We start from the raw sequence: 19,022 nt of genomic DNA on the forward strand, positions 1-19,022 counted from the left end.
AAAGAAGCGAGAGTTCCCCACCACATCCACCCAGGAACACTCTCTGGAGAAGTTCCATTTTACCAGCAGGCATGTTCAATTGATTAGGATCAGCCTACTCAGTGTGTGGATTTCCCAGGCCTTTTCTTACCTGAAATTCAGTAAATACCATGATTTACATCAAAATAGTGTGCATATTCCCATACGTTGCATGCTTTTACTGGACCTAGTAACCTTTTTATATTTCAAATATTGCCAAATTCCCAGTATCTCCTCCATTGCTCAGAAATCCCCAGAATGCGTCCTCCTGGCTTGACATGAAAGTAGCCCAATGAGCAGATGGAAGCTCCCACATGAGCCCCCTCCCTCACATGGCAGTCCTATCAAGGGGTTACCAAAGCTCCTGGAGGGCTGGGGCCATGCCCCTGAGAAGCCACTAGCTGTCCTGGGGCAGCCTCCCACCACCTCCCTCACACCCACAGGACGTGGCGGGCACAGCACGGACACTGAGCACGAGGAGAAATGTCCTAATGAAGCCACACCTCCCTCCAGCTGAATACCCTTCCACCACCTGCAATATCCTCTCGTCTCCCTATAAAAGGGAGAGGCGTTTCACTGAAAAAGATGGTGAAATTCAACCCATCCTGATATCATACTGCTTGTAGTGCTAACACAGATTTTAAGGGGGAGAAGGTTTGAATTTGTGATTCCAGTGGGGTGTGGAGATGATCTATACATTTCCATCAACTGCTGCTTTGCTTTCCTAAACTCCCTGAGGTGGTGTCTGGGGGTCCTTGGTGTCCCATCCAGCTGCATCTGGCAAAGAGCCTTGCAGGCAGGCAGGGCCTCAGGAAGGTGGAGTACACCAAGCCAGGCTTTCTCTGCTTTATAAAGAAGTAGATGGGGCTTCCCTGGTGGCGCAGTGGTTGAGAGTCCGCCTGCCGATGCAGGGGACGCGGGTTCGTGCCCCGGTCCGGGAGGATCCCACCTGCCGCGGAGCGGCTGGGCCCATGAGCCATGGCCGCTGAGCCTGCGCGTCCGGAGCCTGTGCTCCGCAACGGGAGAGGCCACAACAGTGAGAGGCCCGCGTACCGCAAAAAATAAAAAAATAAAAGAAGTAGATGCTGGACAGAGTGCCTGCCAGGGTGACAGGCTAGTTGGAGACATGAGTCTCAGCCTAGTGATGACAACGACTGGCCTACGTCCATCCCATCAACCATGGAGAAAACAGACCTCCAACTCTGAAATTACCCGCCGGCCACAACAGCCTCCAGCCCCTTCTCCTCTCCTAGCCTCCATCCCCAAGGAGCCTGCCTTGGTCCTCACAGGGACCTCCAGGGCCTGGAGCCTCCCCTCCTTCTCTTCCCTCCAGAGCTCATCTCTGGCTTGGCTCTTGAAGCAGTGGTGCGGGCACGATTCCCACCCTCCCTCTGGAGTCTATGATCTTCTTCCATCCCAACTCTTCCAATTTCAGCTCTACCCACACTGCCTGCATTCTCTGGCTATGGCTAGACCAGCCTTCAGGTCTTGCGAACCCCTCACTTCTTCTTCTCTTGCCCCTGGCAGATGCCTTCCTCACTGACTTCCCTGAGAAGACCTGAGAAGGCATGAGCTGTGAACACCCTCAATTTCCTCCCTTCCTTCCACTTTTAAACACCTCTAACTCTTCACCTACCCCTCCTGGCTCCTGACACCACGAAGGGATGGATGGGTTTCCTCCAAGGCTGAGACTGACAGCTGGGCACTTGATGCTAACCCTTTGACCCCCAGCCCCCTCACTCCCCCCAACAATCACTCTCTCTTTTGCATCTTCAACTTCTCCGTCTCTACTTGGTCCTTATCCCGCCTGGAAGTATATGCAGCTATCCCTCAACCTAAAAAAACCATCCCCTTCCTTTGGCCCTCCAGGGCTAAACCAAAGCTGCCCGTTAGGATGAAACCTTCCCTTCTCTATGTGGAACTCTACTTCACAGACCATAAGGCAGAAGACCTAGAAGGTCCCAAGGGATCACTTGATCTGATTTCCAAAGATGGGGACATTAAGGCCCAAAGCCAGCAGGGCTGGGCAAGGGGCATCCAGGAGTGACAGCAAGGATGGCTAACTCATGACACTGCACTCTATGCCATCTTGGCCCTCCTGGAATGTGGCTTTTTGCGATCCCCACACACTATAGAGGCCTCTCCTTGATGCAGGAGGGCATATCCCTCTGCCACGTGGGCACCAAGCAGAGGGCGGGATTTACGGCCATTTCAGTTCCTATAGGCTCTGCTGATAAACAGGAGGCCTTGCATTGTAAGCTGGGTGGGTTTTTCTTCCAGGGCTGATGCTGCCATCAGTGAGGAGGCTGGTTACCCAGTAAGCTCTGAGGTGCCTTCTAGCACTTGAGTCCTGTGAGCCTCCGAATGCTGTGGCAATCCTTCCCTGGGGACAGAGTTCTTTTGTCCTCTGCACTGGTCACCACACTGCCCAGGAGAACCCAAGAACCCTTGACTCCTGGTCCTAACCTTTGGGACCTGGGCCCCACTACAACCTATAACCAGTTACCTGAATTATTGGCCTGGCCCCACTACAACCTATAACCAGTTACCTGAATTATTGGAGTTGCTGTATTTTGCCGAATGCTCTTCACTATTTTCAACAGCAGATCGTTTTGACTTCTTTAAAAATAAAAAATAGAGAGGGAAAAGCGAAGAATAAACATACCAGAATAAAAACATTTTCCAGGCATAGTTAGACTAGCTACACACAAAGTCATATTTGGTCTCATAACTGAACACAGTGAAGAAGCCACAAGCCAAAACTAAAGGGAGAAATAAAACCAAGAATGCTGAGTTCACTCTCTCAGGCCAGTCATTTCCCGCAATTACATTAAGGCCATAATCAGCCCAGCAAGCCAGGAAACTCTATGGTCCATTTCTCTGCTGATATTATATGGCTTTTCTTTCAGAAGCTGCAAACCAGTCATCTGGAAATGGTTTTAGCTTTCATGGAGATAAAGCACAGAATCTGTCATTAACTAAATGGGCACCATTAACCTAGAACTTTTTTCACATCTAGTCAGGAATTCGCAAGAAAGAATTCAGAGAGACACCGGACTTACCTTTCGAGCTAAGATTTTCCTCTTTTTTCTTTCTTCTTCGGATCCATGGTGAGACTGAGCTCTTGTCAGTCTTCGATGCTGGTGGATCTTTAAGAGACCACAATTCACCACAACTGTAAGCATATCCTACACTAATGAAAATCTCTAACATGTTTTGCCAAATCAAATCATTTGGATGAAAAATCTTTCCTTGCTCAGCCTGTCTGCCTCCAAGCTTGGGTCTGGATGTCTGGGAGAAGAGTGTGCCAGCAGATGAAGACCTTTCTCTCTCCCCGAGTTCCTTCCTGCCTTTCTCGCTCTTACGGAAAATGAGTGTGGTCCCCAGCACCTTTAGAGCATGGAGCATGTGTGCCCCACCACCACCCAGTCTGCCCTGATCATAAAGGAGGACTGCTCTTTGTGGACATGTTTGTTTCCCCCACAGGCTGAGGTCCTTGAGGGTAGGACTGTGAAGTACTCAGCTGTCTTGTAGCATTGAACATGGAGCCTGGTCCAGAGCAAGTATGCAGGAACTGTTTATGGAATGAACACTCAGTTACAAGTAAATCACTGTGATCACCACAGCAGAGGATGGGGACACTAAAAGATCAAAAGGCAATGAGGAACTATTAGCAATTTACCTGTTTCTGTTCTTCAATTAGCCTCTTTTCTATACATTCTTTGGCAATTCTCAATGCCTCTTTTAACTTTGTGGGGATCTGAAAGAAGAGAAAGTACATAATCTACTGAGTAAAACAGCTGGAGAGTCTCAAGTCCCAGTTTGAATAAAAAACAGTTGCTAGTCAAGGAAGAGGACACCTGGAATGAAATCAGTAACAAGCTGTCCACTTGACTCCTATCCTGGCCACTTCTGGTATCCCCAAACACACTCACCTCATTAGCATGTTTTAGCAATAAATATATAAAACTAACACATAAATAAGCATGATGTATGTTTCAAGTATTTCAAGTTATTCTCAAGGAACCCCAAATTACCAAAACAATCCTGAAAAAGAAGATGGAAACTGGAGGCCTCACGCTCCCTGATTTCAAAATGTGTTACAAAGCTACAGAAAACAGTGTGATCCTGGCAATAAAGACAGACACACAGACCAATGGAACCAACAGAGAGCCCAGAAATTAACCCTCATGCCAAAAGCACACAGTGGGAAAAGGACAGTTTCTTCAATAAATGGTGCTGGTAGAACTGGATATCTACATGCAAAAGAATGAAGCTGGACCCCTACCTTACACTGTATGCAAAAATTAACTCAAAATTGGATTAAAGACCTAAACCTAAGACCTAAAAGCATAAAACTCTTAGAAGAAAACATAGGGAGAAAGCTTTGTGATAATGGATTTGGCAATAATTTCTTGGACAGGATACCAAAAGCACAGGCAACAAAAGCCAAAATAGACAAATGTGACTGCATCAAGCTTAAATCAAGCTTAAAACTTTTGAACATCAAAGGAAACAATCAACAGAGTGAAAAGGCAACCTACGGAATAGGAGAAAATAAATGGAAATCATACATCTGTTAAGGGGTTAATATCCAGCATATATAAAGAACTCCTACAACTCGAAAACAAAAATGTAAGTAATCAATTAAAAAATGGACTTGTCACCAAAAATGGATTATGCCACAATAAACCAGAAAAAAAATAAATAAAGAGCAGAAAATCAAAGGAAAAAATGGCAAAGGACCTAAACAGACACTTCTCCAATGAAGATACACAAATGGCCAACAAGCATATGGAAAGATGATCAATAGCTCCAATCATGAAGAAATGCAAACCAAAACCACAATGAGATATAACCTCACATATTAGGATGGTAACTATCAAAAAAACAGAAAATAACAAATGTTGGTGAGGATGGAAAAAATTGTACACTAATGGTGGGAATGTAAAATGGCACAGCAGCTATGGAAAACAGCATAGAAGTTCCTCAAAAAAATCTAAAAATAGAATTACCATATGATCCAGCAATCCTGCTTCTGGGTATATATCCCAAAGAACTGAAAGCAGGATATCAAAGCATGCCCCATGTTCATTGAAGCATTATTCACAATAGCCAAGGGATGGAAGAAACCCACATGTCCATCGATAGATGAATGGATAAATAAAATGTGGTATATACACACAGGGGAATATTATTCGGCCTTAAAAAGGAAAGAAATACTGTCATATGCTTATAACATGGATGAACCTTGAGGACATTACACTGGGTGAGATAAGCCTGTCACAAAAGGACAAATCCTGTATGATTCCACTTATATGAGATATCTAAAAGGTAAAATGTGTTTGCCAAAGGGCTGGGGGTGGAAAAATTGGGAGTTGTACTTAAGGTGGTTCTCGAGTTTTGGTTTGCAAGATGAAAAAGTTCCAGAGATCTGTTACACGACAATGTGAATACACTTCACACCACTGAGCTGTACACTTAAAAATGGCTAAGAGGATACATTTTTACATGATGTTTTTATCATAACTAAAAACAAAAAAATATATAAAGCTTATTGGAACACACACAAACAAATTCAAGTAATTATAATATTCTATAACTTCAGAGGGATTTTCTCTGTGAAAGACTTATTTCTTCCCTCCCTCCCTCCCTCCCTCCCTTCCTTCCTTTCTTTCTTAAGACTTATTTTCTGAATTTCAAAAGATTAAGTTTTTTCCTACTGGAAGATGCTATTAACAAAAGCTTAGTGTGGTTCTGAGCTTGTCATTTCTTAATTTATTAGTTTTTCAAACCATGAGGAGTTCAGGCCTAGAAAACAGACACCCAGACCATGTTCAACTTTTTGTCTCTATTATTCTTCTAAAAATTTAAGTTTAGGGAACTTCACTGGTGGTCCAGTGGTTAATTTGCCTTCCAGTGCAGAGGATGCAGGTTTGATCCCTGGTCGGGGAACTACCACCCCACGTGCTGCGGGGCAACTACTGAGCCTGCGTGCCTCAACTAGAGAGCCTGCGTGCCACAAACTACAGAGCCCATGCGCTCTGGAACCTGTGTGCCACAACTAGAGAGAAGCCTGCACGCCACATGAAGAGCCTGCGCACCACAGCGAAGAGCCTGCACGCCACAACTAAGATACGACGCAGGCAAAACCAAATAAATAAATTAAATGAATATTAAAAAAAAATTTTAAGTTTAAAAAAGTTTTGAGTGGGTAATACACAGTGATATGGTTCAAAACTCAGAAGGCATAAAAAGGGTATATCCACAGTAAAAAACATCCCACCTAGTCCCCCACCATGGAGGCAACCAACATCACCAGTCTCTCGTGTATCTTTCCAGAAAGAAAACAGACATACGCTGGTTTTTAAGATCACAGTGTCTTTGCTGCAGGCTCTCTGGCTTGGAGGAAGAACAAGGGCTGATGATAACCCCTGGGCTGGACTACTAGGGTTGAGGAGGGCATATTTATTTACAAGGCTGAATGCATTTCCTGAAGAGTTTCAGTAACAAAGACATGAATTTAAAAGTTTTTTTTTCCCTACATCAGATCCAAAGAAGCTATTATTGTCAGAACTCCTCTAACTGGCAAAACAGGACAGAGGAAAACTTCTCCCTTGCCTATAAATCTTCTGACCCCACCTCGTTTGGGGTTTTCTTTCGTTTTTTCCCCCCCTAAATGTAATTTCTTCGTAAGAGTTTTACAGGTTTTGGGGGAATAGAGAGAGGAGAAAGAGAAATACCCTTCATCTCACTACCCAAAACAGTGCTAACAGTGAGCGCCCAGCCCTGAACTAGGCGTTCTCAGGGATCATCTCAGTTGTCCAGTGACAACAGACAAGTTTTACTCACCAATTCTACACAACGAGTAAACATAGACCCAAAGAATAGGTCCTTGCCCATATATCAGTGGCTCTCAAATGAGGGTGATTTTGCCCCCGTCCCCTCCCTAGGGGACAGTTGGCTGCATCTGGAAGCAGTTTTCACGGTCACACAGTTGTGGGGTGGAATGAGAGTACTGCTTGTATCTAGTGGGTACAGGCCAGGGGTGCTGCTCAACATCCCACAACGCACAGCAGAGCCCCGGCAACAAAGAACAGCGACCTGGTCCAAAGTGTCAAAGGTCAGGGCTAAGAAACCCTGCCTTAGATAAATGGCTGGTATCATGAAAGCAAAGCAAGGCATCAACCTGGTTTGGGGGAGTTCCAAAGCCCCTGCTCTTTTTTTTTTTCTTCCTTTTTTAAAATTGGGATATAGTTGTTTTACAATGTTGGGTTAGTTTCTATTGTACAGCGAAGTGGAGTTCCCTGTGCTATACAGCAGGTTCTCATTAGTTATCTATCTTATACATATTAGTGTATACATGTCAGTCCCAATCTCCTAACTCATGCCACCCCCGCTTCCCCCCTTGACGTCCATACGTTTGTTCCAAAGCCCCTGCTCTTTGCATAACACCACATAACACTGCCACTTCCCAGGATACTTCCTTCCAGTCCTTATTCTAGACAGAGGTATTTTTTTCTTACACACTGTATTTTATATCCTGTTTTTTTCCCTTAGCCCAAATAATAATCATTTTCCAGGCTACTACAATGTCTTTATAAATTTTACTTTTATTAGATAAAACATATTTAATCCAATACATGTACTTAAATTATTAAGCTATTCCCTCATTATAGGATATTTAGATTATTTGCAATTTTTCTTTATGTAAAATAAAGAAGGCTGCTGGCCATTCCCGTTCCACAAGGATTAAGCTGCAACCCATTGCAATTGCCCCCGAAGGTTCACGCTGGGGGGAATTCAGGGTGGAGAAAAACAGGAAGCATTCTGTGCTTTGGATATACAGGACCCTAGGGAGTTAAAATGCCTATCTAAGGAAAAATTTCAATGACCCCAGGTTCTTGGCATCTTTCATACATAGAAAAACACTAAAATCATTAACTTCAGATGTCTGTCTTCTGTGATTAGCAGTAATCTTTTTATGCTTGACTACATGTTTTTTTCCAGCAAAAAGTTCATATATATCCTGGCCCCTCCCCTGCCTCTTCATAGTTCCTTAGAGCTATCTGAGAAGCTGTCTCCCGGCTACTGTCCTCAGTAAGGTCCCCAAATAAAAACGCTCTTAAGTGTGCATTTTTCCAGTCCACACTTATAAATACTGTACCTTCTTTTTTTGATTAAAAAAGCGCTAACTTTCCAAGTACACATTCAGGTCACAAACCAAGAAATGATATAATTTGCTTTACCTTAAACTGTGGCTTTTCGGAAGTAGTTAGCAGAACATCACTGAATAATCTGTAAAGAAAAGAAACAAACAAAAATATCTTTCTTAAACCAGGTGCACTCCCAGAACACGATCAAAGCAGAATGAGACATTTTTTGCCCATCAAGCCCCCCCCAACATCCCCCCGGCCCCGAGCCAATACACCATCTCGTGTTTATCAAACTCAAAGGAGTTTCCGGGCCACCCAAGGTGACCTCCAGAAACCGCCACTCCCCACCATCTCGGAGCTCTCCACGGGGACTGGGTCAGCTGTGTAGGGGAGCTGATTTCCCCACTGAGGGGTGACAGTCTTCTCACGCTACATAGTGAATTAATTCACGTTTTGAAAAGAAATCTGCACATTATTTATTGTATTTATATCATATTGCAAATAATACATGCAGTAGATATTTCTAAACAGAATAATTGGCTTTCCTTTTTTTTTTTTGCCCCAGAGGAGGACAAAATTTATTCTAGAGCTCAATATAATAAAAACATGAGAGTAAGTAAAAAAGGAATTGTTCTGATTGGAATCCAACGAGAAAATAATTTTCTTCTAAGAAAAGCAGTGTTTCTCGTGCTCTCTTAAAAAGAAATAGCAGCTCTGGGAGAATATCAATTCTCTCTTCAAAAGTGTGTTTTTTGTTTTTATAAAGGGAGCTATTTTTTTTTAATAAATTTATTTTATTTATTTTTTGCTGTGTTGGGTCTTCATTGCTGCGTGTGGGTTTTCTCTAGTTGTGGTGAGTAGGGGCTACTCTTTGTTGAAGCGCGCGGGCCTTATTGCGGTGGCTTTTCTTGTTGCAGAGCATGGGCTCTAGGCTCACGGGCTTCAGTAGTTGTGGCACGCGGGCTCAGTAGTTGTGGGTCGCAGGCTCTAGAGCACACGCTCAGCAGTTGTGGCACACGGGCCTAGTTGCTCCGCGGCATGAGGGATCCTCCCGGACCAGGGCTCGAACCCGTCTCCCCTGCATTGGCAGGCAGATTCTCAACCACTGTGCCACCAGGGAGGCCCAAAAGTGTGTTATTAAAAACAATAGCATGAGGAATTCTGAACTGTTTTGGCTAAAACAGGTCAGAGAATTTAAATGGTTGTCTGGGCAGTGCCCAAAAGGCTCTAAGTAAGTCTTTCTTTGAATGGTTCCCCTTTTTAAAAAACAGGAACTACATCACAAGTACAAGTGACAGGGTTAACTTTTCCCCACAGCACTCCCTGGGCGGCCTGGAGGTGGAGACAGAACTCTCCCCTTCAAGGCCGAGGGTCCACTTATTTCCAGACAACACGTTTTGAACTGAACAGAGTTCACACCTCTCCAAGTACTGTCTCAAGGCTGAAGCCCACACGGTAGAAAGACTTAAGTGAAGAAAAATTATCTGGATTCACTTTAGAACTGGAAGATTGGGAGAAAAATGTAAGAGCTTTGGAGCAGGGGGTGCGACTACAAACCCAAGTAAATTAACATGGATACAAGCTGTTCCCTAACTACAAATGCATATGTTCTAAAAGTGTGTATGAAAATTGTTTTGTTTCCCTGACTAGATCTATTTTTCCATGTTTACACTGTTATTAACGGTGGCTGGTTTGGGGAGGGAGGCACCAGTGTCAGTCAAACATTAGGAAGTCACATCCACGTGGTGGGGGTTTGGGCCGCTCTGTCCATCACAGCCTCCCCAGGGCCTAGGACTGTGCCGGAGCTGGAGTAGACTTTCCCTAACACAAGGAATCTGAAGTTATCACCACCTCCTCTGACCTCGGGCTGTATGTACCTCAAGCTGTCCCGCCTTATTTCCCCATACAATTGTTTCCCAAATACATCTGTTTACAGAGCACTGGGTAAGTCGCAAGGCACAGAGTATGAGCTGAACCAATAGTAAGCATAACTAACATTTAATAAGCTCTGCTTTAGTAACTGGCACTGTACTAGGAATCATTGCAATAAATCCTCCCAACAGCCCTCTGAGGTGGGGGCTATTATTGTCCCCACTTACAGATGGGGAAACTCAGCTTCCAGAGGTTAGGAAACCTGCCCAAGGTCACCCAGGTAGAAGTGGTAAGGCTGGGCCCACCCCCAGGTCTGTCTAACCTCAGACACATGCTTCTTAACCACCCTGCTGCCTTTCCATGAAGGAATAGAAAACATACCTAAAGGAAAGGCCCCAAAGCACTATTTCACCCACCTCAGTTGACTATTCATAACCCTGTTTAAAGGAGAATGTCTCCTGAGCTCTATGCCCCAGCACAGTGCCTGGTACACGTCAGACGTTAGATATGTGTTACCCAGTGAGGAAATGAACAAACAAGCGCAGGGGAGGCCAGAGCCACGCTGCCCTCCTCCGAAAGGCCAGAACCTCCCCAGCCAGCGGCTAGTGAAGCAGCCACAGCCGTGGGCCACGCGGTGCACTGAAACAGGGTGGCCCCCCTTCAGTACCTCCCAAGCGGGAAGTCCATGTATACAACGCCAACAGGGACAGGGAGAGACACATGTGAAGATGACATTGATGTGAAGAGACAGCAGTCAGGCTATGGTGCAGAGAGGTCACAAGGAAAGGTCAGGACATCATGCGGCAAGTGACCACCAGCAAGCAGGTCACGGTGACTCTGCGGGGACGCTGTTGAGTCTCTACCAGGACCAGACACTTGGGCTAGTGGTCAACACGGTTAGGAGGGTTACAGCCAAGGTGTGGGATTGACTTACGGCATCTGTAAGAGCCGGGAGACGGTGGGCATGCCATTTTTACAGGCTTCACAAGACAGCGTAGACTCCAACACGGCCACTTGAAATGAACAGATACGCATTTTAGTTCCACAGAACATGCTGGCAAATCCACTTGGTGATGAAAAGTTTGACACCGCTTTGCAACAACTGTCTGCGGGCTGATCAGGACAGTGTCAAAACTCTTCACGCACAGACAGATGGCATACGTGCCGGGGAGGGGGATGCTGGCAACACTGACACTACTGACGCCTCAAAAGAAATGGTTCAGGAACCACATGCTGACAGAAAGCTAAATATATTCCAGAGATAACTGGAGGAGGGATTCAAGATATCATCCATAAATATGTTTGCTCTCTGAAAAGAGAAGTAAACACTACACAGAAGTAAAATTCTGAACCTGAGTGACATTTCTCTGCTTGCCTGCTTTTAGTCAAAACCATTACACGAAATGCCAACTGTTAGTATCGCACCATCCCACACCCTGGATGATATAAACAAAAGCAGCCAGATTTTTCTACCTGCAGGTAACTGTTCAGTGTCAGCTGTTCTGTTCAAACTCAACCCAAAGAAGTCTCAGGGCCTGTTCTCTGGAACCATCTCATTTGATACAAAACTAACACTGGTGGAGGGTTACTCCGCATGCCTGGAAGGCACAGTGGTCCAAGACCTGCCCTGCCCTCCGCTCCCTCTGCTCTGGCAGTGAGTTCTGAGCTGGCTGTGGAGGGGATGAAAGGGCCCCCGGATGACTCTAAATCAGTCCCCACATCCCTTCTTCTTACAGGTGCCCACCCATCCCCGCACTCGCTTCAGCCCCCTCAGTAATGCTAGAAGAGCTCCTGGATCCTGGTGCCAGGTATCTGCATTCCTGTCTGCCTTTCCTAGCCCTGGGCTTGCCAGGCTCTCCTCTACCGTGTGTCTAGCCTGTGGCTGTCCTCGCAGGTCTCTCTCCAGCCTTGGTCTGACTCCTGACACCTGCCTGAGTCCGCAAGACTGGCTGCAACTTTCCTGCTCCTGGCTCCTGCTTCTGTATGAGACTCAGTCTGGCCATACTTCTCTTCACATTCTCTGGCCTCCAAAATTCTAATGCATGTTATAAAATGTCCCCTGAGGTTTCAGGTAGCCTGACAAATAGACAAGCTATCTGAATTCTCAGGGAAATGCATTTAAGGAAGTCATTCAAATTACTTTTATACGAGTAAGACTTTCTGGCTGTGGAACGTAGCAACTTCCTCTGGGTCTTCCCTGGACTCTGGAAAGAGGGTGAGTAGCTCTGCACATTACAAGGGCCCAGAAGCCCCCTCCACACCCCATACTGACCCACAGCCATAGACGGTGCAGGAGGGAAGGAGTCTACAGGCACTGAGTCTGGCGGTCGTCCGTAAGTCATTTCATACAGTAAGTGGCCAAAGCAGTGGACGTCCACACTCTCCAATGTCTGCAGAAGAAAAGAGAGCAGCGGCGTATTTGGCCTTTGCTTTGGCTTTGTGAATCCCAAGCCTCCTGCCCTGGGCTTCCACCAGGAAACATGGCCCATGGGCAACCCCACTCACAACTGGTAGTGATGACCCAATTCCAAAGACTTTTGTAAAAGCTCACAAAGCATTGCTCTGACCAAAGGTCTTGGTCCTACCCTCCATGGTATTCCAGTCACTGGTTCTATGCCCTCCTCGTCCCAGCTACCACCTCAACTAGCCTCTTGGGGAAACAGCAGTGCTGTGGGAGAATAGCGCCAACAGGCATGCGTACCCCAACTGTACCTGTCACTGCTTAGTGCATATCTCTTACAGTGACAGATCATGCATCCTGCCATGGGGATAATTTACACCTAAATATAAACCTACTGCTTCATGACTTTCAGCAACTTACATTGATTTTCCTGAACTGTGAGAAATAAGATCGGTAGAAGGAAGGAAGGCCCAACAAGGAATTCTCAAGGTCCAGCAGCCGGCAAGCGTCCCCTTCCAGCATCACGTTGGAAGCATGAAGATGCCCATAAGGGAATCCCTTGTCATGGAGAAACTTTAGTACCTATTAAAAACTAGGTAGAGGTCACATTCTCCACCCCCCAACTCATTCAGATACAAGACAGGTTAAACTTTGCTTTTTCAGTCAATATATTTTGAAACAAAACCAAACTGGTCACTGGGGAGATACCTAGAAAAAAACTGAACAAGATAGCTGTCTTATCTTGGCACCAAGATAAAGATCAACCGAAAATAACACAAAAGTTGGTACTCACACAATAAAGTTCTTAAATCGACACTAACTTAGGAATTTCCAATAGCTAAGCTTTTGGAACTTTGTTGATCTAAATTACTGCCTTAGTCTCAAATATTTGCTTTTTGGGATAAAATATGACAATGTCACCAGTTTATAAGCCATCAGACAACTTAAACTACTTTGGATATTGCCTGAGAACTTTCCCAAAAGAGTATGGTGAGGCTGGGTGAAATTCCAATGCAACTTACACCAAAATTAAATAACTCTTACCTCTAATATTTGCCGCCCATATGTTTTTATTTGCTGAAGTTCAAGGCCTTGAATCTTCTTAGGGTTGCAGTACTTCCTTAGGAATGGGTCTTTTGGTTTTGCCTTTGGAAAGGAACAAAGAGCACATAAGAAGGCAGGAGACTGGTTGAATTCTACACAAGGCCTCCCTGAACAGGCAGGACGCTAAGAGGCTGGGGGGCACCAGATGAGTCCAGCTGGCAGGATGTGGGCTCTTAAATACAGCAGTCTGCACAGTTAATAGAAAGAGGCTGACCTGGGTTCCAGCCTTTCTCTAGTCCAGTGAAGACGCCGAAGTCTTGTATACTGTTAGAATTCTTCAGTATTGCTTTTTTTTTTTTAACATACAGAAGTGTTAATTATAGTTATCATGTTGTATACTACATCTCTAGTACTTATTTATATTACTTATCTTACAGCTGTGAGTTTATACCTTTTGACAGCCTTCTTCCACTTCCCCCTCACCACCCCCCTCCCCACCTCTGGGGACCACAAATCTGATCTCTTTTTCTATGAGTTTGTAAAGCTTCTCAGTATTTTTTTAAAATTTTTTTACAGCTTTATTGAGATAGTTCAACATTGCTTTGTTAAGTCAAAGTCATAAACTTTAAAACGGACCTAAGAGCAGCCTACAATGTAATGGATATAATCATGTAATGTTCAACCTTCCCTCATGTGGAGAAAGGAATGCTCTTTAGCCAAATTGGGTAGTTTCTATTGCTAAGATAAAAATTAATTCCAAATAAAATTAAAATTAAATCCTCAGGGCCTAGCTTCTGGAAGCCTAGGGATCAAGTATGAATACCAGGTTCTTAAGGGACTTGAGAACTTCTTTATGACCATGGATTTGCACCACAAGTACCTTGTAGATCAGGTCCTTCAAAGTTCCTTTTTCATTAAACATTCTAATTAGCAATGCTGAGGATTCGTTAGCTGTGGCAAAGGTAACACGATAGATGTAAGGGTGCTGCCAAAACAAAAAAGAAATTCACGTTTATCTGCATCAGCATCTACACTCCTTTTAGATCCAGGATCTGGTTATGCAGAGTCAAGTACTAGCTCGATAGTTTAATTGCACATAAATGCAGAATATTCCCGGAACACATGGCATTTTCAAGTTATTAGATGGCCAACTAGTAATTCATTTTTTAGATGAGAGAAGGAAGGTAAACTATAGTGACAAAAGGAAGTGGATAAATGATGAGCTAAGCTCTCCAAGTGAAGGTGCCTGCTTTGGTACGAGTAGTCTCACAGTTCAGACAAAAGTGTGGTGCAAGAGAGAGAAAGTCTGCATTTTTGGAACAGTGGTTTTAATATTCTGCCTCTGTAAATTGGTAAGAAATACAGCCAAATCCTAGAACAGCAAGTGGGAACAAGGATAAATGTGTCTTCACTCACAGCTTTGCCTAACATTTCACACTGCTGTTTAGTGACAAGCCTGGGAGTGTAACAGCCAGGAAACAAGCAACAGCAGCCTTCTTTCGGCATTATGGCCCTTTTCCAGGGCAGCTAGCATGAATCTTCCTGTCCCTCTACTGGAGTGTGCAATGGATGTCGACAAAGCGGGGTGGGGAGTAAGACAAATTGTTTAATGACTGAAAGAAAAGTCCTCACGTGACCTGGAATTTTGGTTACATGGACCAACTGGCTTCAGGTATTACAGTGTCCATTAGCTCAAAGGAGTACCATGAGCATTTAAACCCTTGGGAGCTGGGCTGTGCAAGGACTTGATGAGCAGGGACTGAGTGCGTCGGGGGATGGAAGGGTGTGCCCAGTGAAATATAGTAAATTAATCATGAAGTTTCTCCTGATTATCACAGCGAAGAGACTGCTGCTGATATTTTAATGGCTTTATTAAATATAATTCACATCCCATTATAAAGTGAACTCAATGGTTTTCAGTACACTCAGAACTGTGCAACTATCACACAATCTAATTTTAGAACATTTTCATCACCTCAAAATGAAACCCAATGAATACAGTAAAAGTCCTTGAGTCCATATTGATTTAAATAGACAAAGAAGAGAGAAGAGGAAGCTATTCCTTACAGTAGAATGCCAACTAATAAATAGAAGAGGAATGATGGAATTAGAAAATCTCTATGAATGCTAAAACCAGTGGATTTGATAAAAAACAGGCTATTTATATAGTCTCAAAAAATCTCCTTCAATTACTTATTAATTCTAGCTATTTATCTTATAAAAATAATTAAGGAAGGGTACAAATGTTTAGCCAAAATTGTTCACTATGGCTTTTTTTTTTTTTAATAAGAGCAAAAAACTAGAAGTGATCCAAGTGTCTAATAGATTAGCTGAGTGAATTGAGGTGGAGCCAAGGATAATTCTAACGCGGCCAGTAATAATGATATTATACTATATTTATTAACAATAAAAGATGTTCATGGTATACCATTAACAACAACAAAAAATCAGGTTTTAAAACAACATCTATATAATTTTTCAAATATAATCATATAAAATTCTAGAAAAGTAACAACTGGACATTTTGGTTCATACTTCTGGTTGGTTGGAATTATGGGCAAGTTTTATTTTACTTTTGCTTATCTGTGTTTTCTGAGTTTCTGTAATTAATATGCACCATCTTTTTATTTATTTATTTACTTTTGTTTGTTTGTTTGTTTTCGCCATGCCACATGGCATGCAGGATCTTAGTTCCCCCAACCAGGGACTGAACCCATGCCCCCTGCAGCGGAAGTGCGGAGTCTTAACCACTGGACCGCCAGAGAAGTCCTGCACTATCTTCTTTTTAAAAAGCACATCCATTCAAAGAAATTTAGAATTAGGTGCTCACAGCCTGTGTGACACAACTAATCAAACTCAAAGACCACAGCATTTGTTTTTTGGCCAGCATCACACCTCATTAAAAGCTTGGTTTTGCTAGCCTGACAAGACACTCTATCTTCAAGAATGAACTTGCCAGGACTTCCCACGTGGCGCAGTGGTTAAGAATCCCCCTGCCAATGCAGGGCACACAGGTTTGATGCCTGGGTCCGGGAAGATCCCACATGCCACGAAGCAACGAAGCCCGTGCACCACAACTACTGAGCCTGCGCTCTAGAGCCCTTGAGCTGCAACTACTGAAGCCCGCGCACCCTAGAGCCTGCATGCTGCAACTACTGAGCCCACATGCCACAACTACTGAAGCCCTCATGTCTAGAGCCCACGGTCCTTAACACGAGAAGCCACCACAATGAGAAGCCCGCGCACTGCAATGAAGGGCAGACCCCACTCGCCACAACTAGAGAAAGCCCGTGTGCAGCAATGAAGACCCAACACAGCCAAAAAAAAAAAAAAACTTAAAAAAAAAAGAAGAATGAACTTGCCAACCCAACTGGACAGGTCAGATTAATTGTGCTCATTCAAGGGTCCCACAACCTCATGCATAAAACAGATAAAGAACATCAACACTAACTCAATTTTCTGGCCAGATTACTCTTTTCCTTAAAAATTTCTGCATATATTTTGAAATACACTCATGACATTCTTTCCACTGAAAGCCTTCGATTAGAATTCTTCATCCAGTTTACCTAAAACTGTATCAGTTCTGTTTTCTCAGGCTGGAAAGAGCTCTTTCAATTCACTGATACAAACGTCCTTACCAAGAACAAGAGGCTCAGAGAAGTGGCTGCTTTCCTCTTCTGGTATTTGCTTAAAACACAAAAACTACATTTACATTACCACATGTGTCATGGATTGTCTAGAGGTCATGAATGTCATTTAAATGGCCTCTGATCTATGGGAGTAGCCCCGAGCTCTCTCAGTCTGAAATGAAATCCACTGTACCTCTCCATTCTCAAGCCTAGAGACTATTTCCGGCTCTTCTGTCCATGGTCACTCATGAGAAAACACTGTGAATCTCTCATCAGTACCAAGAATAATAGAAGGACTTGTACTCACCAAACAGGATGGCAGAAGTTTGATTAGACACTGAAAATCTTTATCTGACAGATACTTGTCAGGACCAAGGTCAGCCTGCAAACATGGGAAGAAATATCAGGGTGCTGTCTTGGTCATCAAAAGAAAAACTCCTTTTAAGTCTTTCCTTTTTTTCTTTTTTTCATGTTTCTTTCTTTTTTTTTTTTGGCAGTGCCACATGGCTTGCAGGATCTTAGTTCCCCGACCAGGGATTGAGCCTGTGCCCCCTGCAATGGAAGTGTGGGAGTCCTAACCACTGGACCGCCAGGGAATTCCCGAGTCTTTCCCTTTTTTTTTAATCTGTCCAAATATCTAACTGTAAACCAAAGATGAAAACCACATTACTTCTTGCTGTCTCACTGCCTTTCTGGAGAGACAGCATATAAACATACAAATACTAGGACTTAACTGTAATCTTACCTAATTCCATTAATCAAGTGTATCACTAGAACTCTCAAAGTGATAGATAAAACAAAGTATTACCCAAGTATCTTCTTTAAAACAAACTGCCCAACTGTCAACCCTAAAGAGGTTACAGAGAACTATTTTAAACTGTTTGTATTTTTTCCAAATGTTTACTAGTTGATCAAACATAATCACATCGATACTACCAAATGCACAAAAAAGTGACTTAAAATGACTCTCCTTTGATGTGTGACTAAGGAGGCCTTTACATCACTCAGGAGCACAATACAATTTTGTAATTCTCTTGTCAATATCTGCTTTCATAAACCCATCTGAAGTCCTTGAAATGAGCCTGAAGCAAAAAAAGCTACAGCTTACCCAGCTTAACACTAGCCGCTCCTTTGGCTGATTTTTAATCTTCATCAAGAAATATTTCTTCCTTATCCTCCAACCTGTCATAAAAGCAGAGATGTGTTTATAGCTACATGATTTTACACCGATATGTTTTGGTGACCAAGTAATTAATAAAAATTAATTTTGGAAATATTATTCATAGCTATATAGGCACCATTAAACAACTATCTGGTAATACTGACATGGTAAAAGCTGAACTAAAAAAAAAAAAAGCAAAGAAATTACTCTACTCATGGAAAAGGGAAAACAGCACTTCAGTTTAGATTTAGTGAAAAAGGTAAAACAAGAATGAATGATGGTTCTGAAACTATTAGTTACTACCATCCAAATCTTCAGATGGAGCTTTAACCAAGATTCATTAAGTAATAAAAGTTAAGGACTGCATCCTAAAACTGTACGGAGGCAAAAAGAAAAAGAAATCACCTGCATTTCTTATGCATTTCACCTGCATAAAAACTTTCTTGGGATACTCATAAGAAAGCATGACAAAGAACCCAGTTCTCTGATCTTTCTTAACAAAATGGGCATGGCAGTTTCTCACCTATGTCTTTCAATGGTTCCACCACCTCCCACTTTGGTTCTGATCGGAAGAACATGGAAACCTGTTGTAAGGCAATCTCTGCAAAGATATTTTAGAAACTCATTAGTCAAACACTATCAGGAAAGTGCCATATGCTTAAAATATTATTCTTGCAAATGAAATTCTTATGGTCTATGACCTTCTTGAAAAACTTAATTATAAAAAAATGAACACAGAC

At 43.4% G+C, this 19,022-nt stretch overlaps 1 protein-coding gene across 29 annotated transcripts in view; it reads right to left on the minus strand.

The window, feature by feature from the left end:
• The window catches only part of PXK (PX domain containing serine/threonine kinase like), a 75,280-nt gene that overhangs the window by 12,335 nt on the left and 43,923 nt on the right, over positions 1-19,022 (minus strand). For 28 of the 29 annotated variants that reach the window (XR_009566036.2, XR_009566035.2, XM_060308909.1 and 25 more), the window contains 12 exons: positions 18,806-18,883; positions 18,229-18,302; positions 17,428-17,502; positions 14,372-14,476; positions 13,492-13,593; positions 12,868-13,029; positions 12,319-12,436; positions 10,981-11,059; positions 8,268-8,316; positions 3,701-3,778; positions 3,081-3,167; positions 2,568-2,637 (listed from right to left, as the gene is read on the minus strand). Coding sequence is in view for 27 of the 29 variants with exons in the window: in XM_060308909.1 (XP_060164892.1) it covers positions 2,568-2,637; positions 3,081-3,167; positions 3,701-3,778; positions 8,268-8,316; positions 10,981-11,059; positions 12,319-12,436; positions 12,868-13,029; positions 13,492-13,593; positions 14,372-14,476; positions 17,428-17,502; positions 18,229-18,302; positions 18,806-18,883 (1,077 nt within the window). In the remaining 2 variants the exon portion in view is untranslated. The remainder of the gene's footprint in view (positions 1-2,567; positions 2,638-3,080; positions 3,168-3,700; positions 3,779-8,267; positions 8,317-10,980; positions 11,060-12,318; positions 12,437-12,867; positions 13,030-13,491; positions 13,594-14,371; positions 14,477-17,427; positions 17,503-18,228; positions 18,303-18,805; positions 18,884-19,022) is intronic. The other variant, XM_060308910.1, reaches the window with a different exon arrangement.

Source organism: Globicephala melas, chromosome 11 (assembly GCF_963455315.2).
Source record: "Globicephala melas chromosome 11, mGloMel1.2, whole genome shotgun sequence".
Taxonomy (NCBI): domain Eukaryota; kingdom Metazoa; phylum Chordata; class Mammalia; order Artiodactyla; family Delphinidae; genus Globicephala; species Globicephala melas.